The 12879-nt window shown below is 48.8% G+C and overlaps 1 protein-coding gene across 2 annotated transcripts in view; it reads left to right on the top strand.

The window, feature by feature from the left end:
* LOC309355708 (chloride channel protein ClC-Kb-like) overlaps positions 1 to 12879 on the top strand; it is a 30032-nt gene that overhangs the window by 15761 nt on the left and 1392 nt on the right. For both annotated transcript variants that reach the window (XM_081886770.1, XM_081886769.1), the window contains 10 exons: positions 495 to 677; positions 2459 to 2528; positions 3618 to 3728; positions 3831 to 4044; positions 4864 to 4997; positions 7252 to 7386; positions 7832 to 7923; positions 8070 to 8141; positions 9511 to 9615; positions 10928 to 11014. In XM_081886770.1, the coding sequence (XP_081742896.1) occupies positions 495 to 677; positions 2459 to 2528; positions 3618 to 3728; positions 3831 to 4044; positions 4864 to 4997; positions 7252 to 7386; positions 7832 to 7923; positions 8070 to 8141; positions 9511 to 9615; positions 10928 to 11014 (1203 nt within the window). The remainder of the gene's footprint in view (positions 1 to 494; positions 678 to 2458; positions 2529 to 3617; positions 3729 to 3830; positions 4045 to 4863; positions 4998 to 7251; positions 7387 to 7831; positions 7924 to 8069; positions 8142 to 9510; positions 9616 to 10927; positions 11015 to 12879) is intronic.

Raw genomic sequence — 12879 nt, 5'->3', positions numbered from 1 at the left:
GCCCCTTTTCGATGAGGCCTTTCCAGCCATCTTTGGAACTCCCTGCCAATTGACACAAGGGAAGAGCCTCAACGGTGCTCTTTTCGCTGCCTGCAAACAACACCTTGGAAGGGTTTTTCAATCATTGGAGGCTTTTTAAGCAGGCATTGGTCAGGGATTCTTCAGCTGCGACTCCTTCATTGCAGGGGGTCAGTCTGGATGACCCTCGGGGACCCCCCTGCAAAGAGTTTCCTGCTCTTCTGCCTTGATGAAGACGTGACATTTTCGTCCCCCAAAAGTTCTTGATTTCTACTGAAATGAGGCTGCATTTTAATGTTGTATTTTAATCTTGTTTTTAAGTTGAATTTTAATCAATTGTTTTTATACCTGGTGTTAGCCGCCCTGAGCCTAGCCTTGGCTGGGGAGGGCGGGGTATAAATAAAATTATTATTATTATTATTATTATTATTATTATTATTATTATTATTATTATTATTTCTTTTTCCTCTCTCAAGCTCTCCATGAAGCAACTTCTGGAGACTTTCTTCAACAACCTGACCTGGGGTCTTGAGGAGTCCCCTCTGGGCAGGAACAGCACCCACCTGCCCCCCAACCAGACCCACAATTTCAGCTGGCTCCAGTGGACCCACCCAGCTCTCTCCTCCCTAGAGATGGTCTCCTTCTTTCTCATTGCTAAGGTGGGGGTCTTGCCTGGGGGTGGCAAGAGGGGGCGGACCGTGGGGAAGGGGCTGCCCCCCTTGGCAGAATCCCCTTTGCGCATGCCATTCTGGAAGGGGGTTTTCGCCCACAAACACTAAAGCCATGGGGAGTTTGTGTGTGCCTGTGTTAAATTATTGTAACAGCATCGGGAGGGGGTCAGTTTGGATGATATCCAGGTGTCCCTTATAGCCCTGTGAGTCTGTATTAAGGACCAGTGGCAGGTTTCAGGCCATGTGGGCAGTTCCTACGCATAGGGCACCAAGCTGGAGTAAATAATAATAATAATAATAATACCTATATTTATATGGGTACCTACTGAGAAGATAGGGACGCGGGTGGCACTGTGGTCTAAACCACAGAGCCTAGGACTTGCTGATCAGAAGGTTGGCGGTTCGAATCCCCGCGACAGGGTGAGCTCCCGTTGCTCAGTCCCTGCTCCTGCCCACCTAGCAGTTCGAAAGCATGTCCAAGCGCAAGTAGATAAATAGGTACCACTCCGGCGGGAAGCTAAACGACATTTCCGTGCGCTGCTCTGGTTCGCCAGAAGCGGCTTAGTCCTGCTGGCCACATGACCCAGAAGCTGTACGCCGGCTCCCTCGGCCAGTAAAGTGAGATGAGCGCCGCAACCCCAGAGTCGGTCACGACTGGACCTAGCGGCCAGGGGTCCCTTTACCTTTACCTTACTGAGAAGATTCATACAAAAGCAACCGTACCAAAAGGAATTATTGTGAATGTAAAAAAATATTGGGGGGGGGGGCAATTTTTGTGCTAACTCAAGGCGACATATTACCAAATTCCACCTCTGCAAGGATGCTTAATATAAGGTTACCAGACGTCTCCGTTTCCCGGGGACAGTCTCCATATTTACAAATCAGTCCCCGTACAAAATCCATTGAAGTTGAAAAGTGTCCCCGGATTCATTGGAAAAAAAATAATCTGGTAAGCTTAGCTTAATATGTAGGACAGGGTGGTCCATGCATGCGGCCCACCAGAACCCTTTTGTGGCCCTTGGAAACATTCAAGAAAAAAAACTTAAAGCCTTCACAAATAACTTTTGTGTCACGCGCGGTTAATGAAAGCGTGCACATTTCTCCGTGTGTTAAATTTGTTTAATAATTAAATCGACTGCTTGTTCAGTCGTATATACGGTATTTCATTAAATCTATTAATTGTGTGTTCAGGTGTATATATTAAATAAAATCCATCAATTGTATGTATTGCACAGTATGAAAAACACAGCAAACACTTTAATTTCCGATACAGAAATTTAACTCGGAGTGTGGCCCGCGGGTTCTGTGTTCAAGTATTCCCGCGGCCCGCTCATTACAAAACATAGCTGTCAACTTTTCCCTTTTCTTGCGAGGAATCCTATTCGGAACAAGATAATTTCCCTTTAAAAAAGGAAAACGTTGACAACTATGGTACAGAACATTGTGCCGCCCTGACCTAGTGGAAGAGACCGCCGAACGGCCCAGACCAAGATAACAAACGGCCTTAGCTGGCTCGTTTTGTACTGCCATTTACATGTCCAAAGAGGTGGCTCTGTTGCCATGGAGACAAATGGGTGAGTCTTTTCCTAACTCACCTGGTTGAAGGCTACGTCGTGATGCAGAGCTTTCCGGCTGATGATGGACACAATCCCAGGTGTGCCTTCCTGACGCAGCAACGCGGACCTCACTCTCCTTGACCCGCTCCCTCCTTCCTTGCCCAAACATCGTTCCGACGACCCTCTCACTGGTGCGCCCCTCTTCTTCAACAGTTCTTCATGGTGCTTTTGGCTACGACCATGGTCATCCCGGCGGGATTTTTCCTCCCTGTCTTCGTTTATGGTAAGAACCTCAGGCACCGCCCCTCGCCACAGAGGCATAGGAAGGTCAGGTGGTACCCAGTGAAGAAAATTTCTTGTCAAACCACCACCCCACATTTATATACACACACACACACACACATATATTGCCTGCAAAAATAGTTTTATGTTATTTCATATTTTCTTACAAAGGAATGTGGATTATGTGCCTCTGATAACAAGGATATTATGTGCCTCTGATAACTGTGGACAGATCCTTAAATCTTCAGGGTGGATTGCGTTTTGATTGTGTTTCACTGAATTGAAATTTCAGCCTTCACGACATATGAAAACAGCCAAGTACAGTGGACGCGCAGGTTGCAATGTGCATGCGCAAAGCACGATTTGGCGTTTCAGCGAATGCGCGATCGCCGAAACCCGGAAGTAACCCCTTCCAGTACTTCCAGGTTTCGGTCGTCCGTAACCTGAAAAAACGCAAGCTGAAGCGTCCGTAATCCGAGGTATGACTGTAAACAGTTATTTTTGTGGAGGAGGGTCAAGATATTAACCGATATGCATGAAATTTCTGATATAGCTATACAGTCATACCTCGGGATAAATGTGCTTCAAGTTAAGTCTTTTCGGGTTGCGCTCTGCGGCGACCTGGAAGTAACGGAGCACTTTACTTCTGGGTTTCGCCGCTCGCGCATGGGCAGACGCTCAAAATGACCTCACGCATATGTGCAGAAGCAACGAATTGTGATCCGCGCATGCGCAGAGGCACAGATGCGGGTTGCGTTCAGTTCAGGATGCGAACGGGGCTCCGGAACAGATCCCGTTCGCATCCAGAGGTACCACTGTATAATCCCTAGTGTCGTAAGATAAGACCTTTGGAGCAGGCGTTAAAAAATTATTATTTTTTTATGAACTGCCCTAATTGTTCCTTTTTGACACCCCCCTCCATGATGGAACCCGGGGCGCTTCGCCCCCCCTTCCTACGCCCCTGCCTCCCCGCTCCCTTACCAGGGAACCCAGGTGTCCGGGCTGGAGAGCTGGGACCCCTTTGGCCTAATGGCCTATGCTGACGTTCTTATGTTCCAGCAGTGATCCTGTCCGCCTCTTCTGCCAACAGGAGCTGCCCTCGGCCGGCTGTACGGCGAAGTCATGGCCAAGATTTTCCCGGACGGCATCGTCTCCGAAGGGATCCACATGCGGATCGTGCCCGCTGGCTACGCCCTGGCAGGTGAGGCCCTGCCCGCTCTCCCACCGGCCCCTTCTGTCCTCTGCCCAGCTAGTGGCGGGCAGTTCCGCCAGCCGCGCGCTAGGAAATGTCTCCCCCTTGCAGGCGCGGCGGCGTACTCTGGGGCCGTGACCCAAACCCTCTCGACCGCTCTGTTGACCTTTGAGCTGACCGGCCAGATGTCCCACATCCTGCCGGTCTTGGTGGCCGTGTTGAGCGCCAACGCCATCAGCCAGCGCTCGCAGCCTTCCTTCTTTGATGGCATCATCAGCGTCAAGAAGCTGCCTTTCCTGCCCAAGCTGGCTGTGGGCAAGAGTGGGTAAGGACATAAATAGAACATGCTGGATCAGACCAGCATTCTAGTCCATGTGAGTGCCTGGAGGCGGTTGGAGGATGGATGGCGGCTAACAGATTGAGGTTGAATCCTGACAAGACAGAAGTACTGTTTTGGGGGGATAGGAGGTGGGCAGGTGTGGGGGACTCCCTGGTCCTGAATGGGGCAACTGTGCCCCCGAAGGACCAGGTGCGCAGCCTGGGAGTCATTCTGGACTCACCACTGTCCATGGAGGCGCAGGTCAATTCTGTGTCCAGGGCAGCTGTCTGCCAGCTCCATCTGGTACGCAGGATGAGACCCTACCTGCCCGCAGAATGTCTGGCCAGAGTGGTGCATGCTCTGGTTATCTCCCGCTTGGACTACTGCAATGCGCTCTACGTGGGGCTACCTTTGAAGGTGACCCAGAAGCTGCAATTAATCCAGAATGCGGCAGCCAGACTGGGGACTGGGAGACCACACAACACCGGTCCTGAAAAAGCTACATTGGCTCCCAGTGCGTTTCCAAGCACAATTCAAAGTTTTGGCGCTGAACATTAAAGCCTTAAACAACCTCGGTCCTGTAGACCTGAAGGACCGTCTCCACCCCCATCATTCTGCCTGGACACTGAGGTCCAGCTCCGAGGGCCTTCTGGCGGCTCCCTCCCTGCGAAAAGTGAGATGACAGGGAACCAGGCAGAGGGCCTTCTTGGTGGTGGCACCCGCCCGGTGGAACGCAGAATGTGACTCAGAAAGTGGATGGAGGGGGGGTTTCCTTCACCCCGAACCCTCCAACCCACCTTTTCACTCCCTCCTTTTCTCCCCCAGAGGCCACGACATCTACGCCGAAGACTTTATGGTGACCGATCTCAAATACCTGTCCCAGGAGAGTAAATATAAAGACCTGCGCAAGCTGCTCAGGATCTCCACCCTCAAGCAGTTCCCCTTAGTGGACTCTCAAGGTAAACCGTCTCCCGTTCTTCAGTACCAGCTTTCCTTTAACAACAATCTGTGGAACTCCCCGCCTCTTGACTCTTCGCTCGTACGCTTTATGGCACCAGCTAAAAACGTTTTTTGTTTAGACAAGACTGTGGACGTTTCTTTCGATCTGTTTTAGTTTCTCTTCTGGGTTTTTTTTAATCTTTCAAGTATTTTGTACAGCGGCACCTTGGTTCTCAAACTTAATCCATTCCAGAAGTCTGTTCCAAAACCAAAGCGTTCCAAAACCGAGGCACTTTTCCCCATAGAAAGTAATGCAAAACAGATTTATCCGTTCCAGACTTTTAAAAACAACCCCTAAAACAGCCATTTAACATGAATTTTACTATCTAACGAGACCACTGATCCATAAAATGAAAGCAATAAACAATGTACTGCAGTCACACAATCAGTCAGTCGGTAGCTGAACTGGGTTCCACACAGTCACGAAAACGAAAACAAAAGAGCCCCAAAAACTAAAAATGCAAAATAAATAGCAAAAACACAGACCTCAGCGTAACACTCAAAACAGAAGTGTGGCACTCAAATCGGAGCATGTTCGGCTTCTGAAAAAGTTTGCAAACGGGAACACTTACTTCCGGGTTTGCAGTGTTTGAGTACCAAGGCGTTTGAGTACCAAGGCACCAGTGGTCTGTGCTTTTTACTGTTTTATTATCTTTGAGGCTTTCCCTACTGATCAAGCACTAAATACATTTTATAGAACATATATAAGTATTTTTAATTTTACTTCATGAAACTTACACACTGCTTGATGGGTTGGTTGGTTAGTTTTCAAATCCCCCCAGTAAACAAGCAAGCGTGCTGTTCAGCTGCTTCGAACTAGCACTCCCATGGGAGTTGTAGCACAGAACAGCTGGAGGGCCCCAGGCTGGAGGAGGCGAGTCCTTCGTTGTGGGGCCAGATTCCCTAACTGGGAGAAGAGGCCCCAAACCCCCCTTCTCTTTCTATCCTGTAATAAACGAAAACCTGCCCGTATTCCCTTATGGGGGACACAAGAGCCCTTAGAGAGTCCTTTGCAGGTTCTCCATCGGTCGGAGATAATAACAGAGGCCAATCAGAGAATATTGAGAAGCAAAGCAGCTAGTAAGCCTGATCTTTATTGATCTGTTGCAACAGGGTGCTCCCCTCACACGCAGGAAAGGAGGACGACCCAGAACCAAGGTGTGCCCGCCCTTATATAGACATTTATAATTGCCCGCCCTGGAGTCCAAGACCACCCCCAGAAACATCGTACACACATCACAGAAGGGGTGTAGCTCAAAACCACCCCCCAGACACATCATACCTACATCACAGAAGAGGCGGTCTACAACAGAAATCTGAGTGCCTTGTTTACCTCCTGTCTGGAAGGTTACCTGTTAATGCTCACTTGATTGGATACCCTGGGGAGCCTGGCCAGTCTTTTGCAATGACAAATACTTAGTTCCTGAGCTGGTCACAGGCTCCCACCCTATTCATATCTTAAATGTGCCCTTAAGACAGGATTTGTGAAGGAAAAGACAGTGGGGAGGCTTTTCCATTTTCCTTCAACCTTGCAGAGAAATCATTTGGTCAGTTTGGGGGTCAAAATGGTTCTCCTATGCTGCTTCAGACATGTGCTTTATATATTGATGTCTGTGTTTGCTTGGTCCATTTATGAACATTTATTATACAGTCATACCTCGGGTTGAAGTAGCTTTGGGATAAGTAATAATAATAATAATAATAATAATAATAATATTTATTGTCATTGCCCCCTCTCAGGGACAACGAAATTACTTGGCTGCTCCATCCACCCAGATAGGGCACTCCACTCAAAATCAGAACAACTATAAAAACACTAATTAAAACAATATAATATAATACAGCAAGGAAGATTAGATGACTTTCAAAGTCCAGGTTTCCCATTCAGGGCCGAGATCGCTCTGGAGAAGAAGCTGTTCTTGAGATGGCTCGTTCTTGTCTTCATCGTCCTGTATCTCCGTCCCGATGGCAGGATTTTCGGGTTGCGTGCTGCAGCGACCCAGAAGTAACGGAGCGCGTTACTTCCGGGTTTCGTCGCTCGCGCATGCGCAGACGGTAAAAATGACGTCATGCGCATGCGCAGAAGTGGAGAATCACAACCCGCGCACGTGCAGATGTGCAGATGTGGGTTGCGTTCGCTTCTGAATGCATCCAGAGGTACCACTGTATATATAAGACCTTAAATATTTTATTTCACTCCCTTCCACCTCAAAGAGTCTCGTGTCTTGCTGGGGTCTATCCGAAGGAAGCACCTTTCCAGGCTTCTGTCAGCCCACCTTGGCTCAGAGAAGAGATTCCAGTACATTCTCAGCCGGTCGGACCAGGCGGCCCAAAACCAAGAGGAACCGGGTAAGAGCTTCTGCCGGTTTACGTTAGGGAGGAGGGCAGGAGAGGGTCCGGGATTCTTGAGCCGCATTGCAAGAGATCAGACGACCGTATTTTTCGCTCTGTAAGACTCACTTTTTCCCTCCTAGAAAGTAAGGGGAAATGTGTGTGTGTCTTATGGAGCGAATGCAGGCTGTGCAGCTATCCCAGAAGCCAGAACAGCAAGAGGGATCGCTGCTATCGCTGCACAGCGATCCCTCTTGCTGTTCTGGCTTCTGAGATTCAGAATATTGTTTTCCTCCTCCAAAAACTAGGTGCGTCTTCTGGTCTGGTGCGTCTTATAGAGTGAAAAATACGGTATTTTAAACTGCAGAACAGAAAATTTAATTTTAAAAATTGTGTAAAAAATTAGGATAAAACATAAACTTCTCCAAAGTACCGTAAACCCCTTTCCTTGCTTCTTACGCAGACTCGCCCAAGGAAACGGAGAATGGGCCGTGCGATGCCCAGGAAAGTTGGGCAGAAGAGATCGTGGAGGGAGAGGCAGAGGAGGAGAAAAAGGTAGGAGGCAGCTGGACCTGTTGAGGCAGAGAGATCCCCCTTCCCCTGTTTAGCCTTGGCTTCAAATCATAGTTATAGAACTCTATGGAAGGGACCCCAGGGGTCATCCAGCCCAACCCACCGCAATGGTTTTTTTCTGATTTCAGCCCTCCAAGGCCGTTCCCAGGAGCACCGATTCTCTCGCCCCGCGAGAAGAGCATGGGCAACATCGCCACATGGTACGTTATGCGCTGAGACGGCAGGGTGCTTGTGGCGGGGAGAGGGGGCCACAAGGAGGGCCGGCCAGGGAGGAGGCTGGGGGTCCAGGACTCCTGGGTCCCTTGAGCAGAGAGGTTCGTTCCTTGGGGTTGATTGGAGCTGTGGTTTATACCCTGTGCTCTTTTAAAATGATTATTTGGGGGATGGCTATTGGGTTCTTAATTTTATTTTTACAGTGTTAGGTATTTTGCGATTTTATATCTTGGTTTTATTCTGAGACCCCCGGGTATAGGGCAGTCTATAAATTCAATAGAGAGGCGAATTTAATGGACTATGCATAATTAGACAAGATGACAGGAAGGATTCGAAACCTGCGGTATCAGAGATTCTCAGAGGACTGGGGTAAATATGTGAACTATTTGAAAAGCAATTGTAATCAACAGATTACGCTGGTAGGATTAGAAGAAGTTTTGTAAGGACGACTATGTGAAATATTGCAGAGACAAGTACGAAGGGAACTATTAGTGAAGGACTGTTAAAAGTAATAGTGAAATTAATGAAATGAATATTAAGTGATAAACATTGAAGAAATCTTCATATGTGGTTGATGGAAATCCAAAATGCTGAATAAGATGAGAAAATATGTTGTATGTTGTATATATATATATATATTCAATAGAGAGGAGGAAGAGGAGGAGGAGGAAGAGGGTGTCTTGCGTGCCTAGATCCTGGGTCTATTTATTTATTTACTTGTTAATATTTGTATACCAGCATCGCAGAGAAAATATCAAAGCGCTTTACAGCAATAAAACCATAACCGAGCCGTTAAAAGAGTTGCAAACAGGTATCAGTTAAACCACTGCAGAAGTATTTATTTATATACTTCCTTGCTTGGTAGAATTTATTTAGCGCTTGACTGCAGAAACCCTCAAAGCAGTTTGCAACAGGAACAAACGAGAGGGTTGTTAATAATAATAACAATTAATGAAACGATTGAAAACACCAGCAGTCCGCTCTGAGCACGGCAGCGTTTCAAATATCTGGGTAGGCTGCAGTCTTAACGGCCTACCTAAGGGCCAGTGGAAAATGCAAAAGTATTCCGCAGGCACTGAAGGCGCCTCCGGCCGAATCTCCAGTGGCGGAGAGTTCCACCGGGCTGGGCCAGAAAAATAAGCTGCTTGTTGCACAACATGGAGGTGTTGGCTTGTGGAACTCCCCGCCACATGGTGGCCGCTGTCTCGGAGGGCTTTTGGAAGTGGGACCCCAGATTTATTGCCTTTTACAGTCTATGGGGGGCGAATGACCCAGCTGGGGGAAACGGGAATCTGGGTAAGATGGAGCCGCGCTCAGTCCATTCCCTGCCTCTTTTTATCCCCATGGCTGATGCAGGTTGAGGAATGGGAATGCCGGCAGCTCCAGGAAACCCTCTGCCTGGCCGACGTGCCCATCGACCCGGCTCCTTATCGCCTCTTGGAGAAGGAAACCCTCTACCAGGTCAGTCCTCCAAGGCCCCTTCATCCTTCATTCCTTCAGGAAGTGAAGAGACAGGACCTTCTGGCCCACAAACTCACTGATCCCCCCAGGCCATATTCTTATTTCAATGGGAAATAGGTCGCATTGCAGAATGTCTGTTTTATATACATCATTTACACAATGGGCCCCAACTTCCGGGATTCTCCTGTCGGCCAATCAGGTTGCGGATTCGCTTCCACCTGGAGGTGGATTGGGTGGCTCCTGCGGACCAATCAGACTGCTGCATTCTGGATCCTATTGTTCTAGGGCCAATCAGACTGCTGCATTCTGGATCCTATTGTTCTAGGACCAATCAGACTGCTGCATTCTGGATCCTATTGTTCTAGGGCCAATCAGACTGCTGCATTCTGGATCCTATTGTTCTAGGACCAATCAGACTGCTGCATTCTGGATCCTATTGTTCTAGGGCCAATCAGACTGCTGCATTCTGAATCCTATTGTTCTAGGACCAATCAGACTGCTGCATTCTGGATCCTATTGTTCTAGGACCAATCAGACTGCTGCATTCTGGATCCTATTGTTCTAGGGCCAATCAGACTGCTGCATTTTAGATCCTATTCAACTCAGTACATAAGACCTCAGGAGAGCGAGGAAAATTCACAGGGATGATTCACACCCTGGCGGCACTTTCTTGATCTCCTGCCCTCGGGCAGAAGATATATAGAAGCACGATTAGTCGCACCAACCGGGTAAAGAACGGCTTCTATCCCTGGGCTGTTAGGCTGCTGAATGAATAGATAACAACAAGGCAACTGACTTTCAGGTTTGGTGGGTGTGCGTCAGTAAACGAGGGGAATTAAAACTAAGAGAGCTGAGTGGGGGGGTGATTGAGTAATCTCACTGTATACAAGTTGTAAAGTAAAGGTAAAGGGACCCCTAACTATTAGGTCCCGTTGTGGCCGACTCTGGGGTTGCGGCGCCCATCTTGTTTTACTGGCCGAGGGAGCCGGCGTACAGCTTCCGGGTCATGTGGCCAGCATGACTAAGCCGCTTCTGGCGAACCAGAGCAGCGCACGGAAACGCCATTTACCTTCCCGCTGGAGTGATACCTATTTATCTACTTGCACTTTGACGTGCTTTCAAACTGCTAGGTTGGCAGGAGCAGGGACTGAGCAACGGGAGCTCACCCTGTCGCAGGGATTTGAACCGCCGACCTTCTGATCGACAAGCCCTAGGCTCTGTGGTTTAACCCACAGCGCCACCCACGTCCCTTCATACAAGTTGTACAAGCGACAATAAAAGTATTTCAATTTCAATATTCCCCCCCCCCCAGTGCTATGACCTCTTCAACCTCTTGGGTCTCCGCACAGCTTACGTGACCAACATGGGGCGCTTGGTTGGAGTGGTGAGTCTCAAGGAGGTAAGTGTCTGTCCGGGTCGGAAGGTTTGCAGCGATACAGGACAGAGGATCCCAGTTACGCTAGAGCAGGGGTCCCCAAACTAAGGCCCACGGGCTGGATAAGGCCCGAGGGACTCGTTTATCCGGCCCATGGCAATGCCCGCTGCCGCCGCCCGCTCTTACTGGCGCTGCCCACTTCCGGGTCGGATGTGCACCGGAAATACCTTGTGTGCATGTGCGTTATTTGCGCATGCGCAAGTGTCATTTCCGGTGCACATCTGGGTCGGAGATGGCCAGTGCGCATGCGCACTAGCTATTTCCGGTGCTCCTCCGACCTGGAAGTGTGCCGGAAATTGTGTGTGCGCATGTGTATGGGCGTTCGGCACTGGAGGTGCGGTACGTTTGCTGACTCCTGCGCTAGAGGGGCAAGGAGAAGACAGACTCCCTCTCTTGTAACACAGGAATCCATCCCACAAATCTGAGCATTGGGAGATTCAGAGCAATTGAAAGATAGTCCCACCAACATCTCTCCGGTGAAAATAGGGACGTTGTATTCTGCAATAATATTTTTAAATATTATTACCCTGCCAACCCAACTGGGTTTCCCCAGCTGCTCTGGGTGACTTCCAACATATATGAAAATGTAATGATCAAACATTTTTTTAAAAACCACCTTCAGTGTTGGTGCTGACCTTGAAAGCCCTAAATGGCCTCGGTCCAGTATATCTGAAGGAGCATCTCCTCCCCCATCGTTCTGCCCAGACACTGAGGTCCAGCCCCAAGGGCCTTCTGGCGGTTCCCTCCCTGCGAGAAGTGAGGTTACAGGGAACCAGGCAGAGGGCCTTCTCGTGGTGGCGCCCGCCCTGTGGAACGCCCTCCCACCAGATGTCAAGGAAATAAGCAACTTTCTGACTTTTAGAAGACATCTGAAGGCAGCCCTGTTTAGGCAAGCTTTTAATGTTTGATGCATTACAGTATTTTAATATTTTTTGGGAAGCCGCCTAGAGTGGCTGGGGAAACCCAGCCAGATGGGCAGGGTATAAATAAATTATTATTATTATTATTATTATTATTATTATTATTATTATTATTAGGGGTTGGATACCCCATAAATACCCTCCAACATTTCTCTGATTTAAGCAGGGACCCGCTAAGGCAGGCATAGGCAGACTCGGCCCGCCAGATGTTTTTGGGACTACAACTCCCATCATCCCTAGCTAAGAGGGTCAGTGGTTATGGTTTTGATCTGTGAGCTACTTTTAAAATGAGGCTGCATTTTAAATTGCATGTTAACCTGTATTTTTTTTTAAAAAAAAAATCCTATTATGTTTTTACTGTAATTTTACTGGCATTAGCCACCCTGAGCCTGGCTCTGGCCGGGTATGAATAAAATTTATTATTATTATTATTACTAATGGGAGTTGTAGTCTTGAAACATCTGGAGGGCCAATTTTCCTATGCCTGCTCTAAGGAAAAGCAGGGCGTTCCAGGATCAGATCGGAAAGTGGGACGCATAGCTGTCAACCGTCCCTTATTTGGCGGGACAGTCCCTTATCCCAGCGCCGTGTCCCACTGCTGTCCCTTCTTGATGATGTCCCTTAAATTTCCCGGGTTTCAAAGGAAGCAGCTCCTCTCCCTCCCTCCTTCCCTGCCGGCCAGGGAGGAAGGAGGCTCCAGCTGTGTTGCTTGGCTGCGTTGCTCGCCCAATAAGAACTACTGGGGGGTGGAGCTTGCATGCCTTGTGCCAATCAAATCAGCCGCATTGCCTGGGGACTCGCCTTTGCTCAGCGCTTCCCAGTGGAGAGGGGACGGTGGTTTTCCTTGCTGCATCCCCTTTGCCGGGTTGCTGCGCTGTGGGAACCACCGCTTGAGGCTTCGTTTGGCTG

Source organism: Podarcis melisellensis (assembly GCF_964234715.1).
Source record: "Podarcis melisellensis genome assembly, chromosome: 13".
In the NCBI taxonomy this organism is placed as follows: Eukaryota; Metazoa; Chordata; class Lepidosauria; order Squamata; family Lacertidae; genus Podarcis; species Podarcis melisellensis.
Note: the sequence above shows the minus strand (reverse complement) of the source record. Positions and strands in the feature narration are given on the sequence as shown.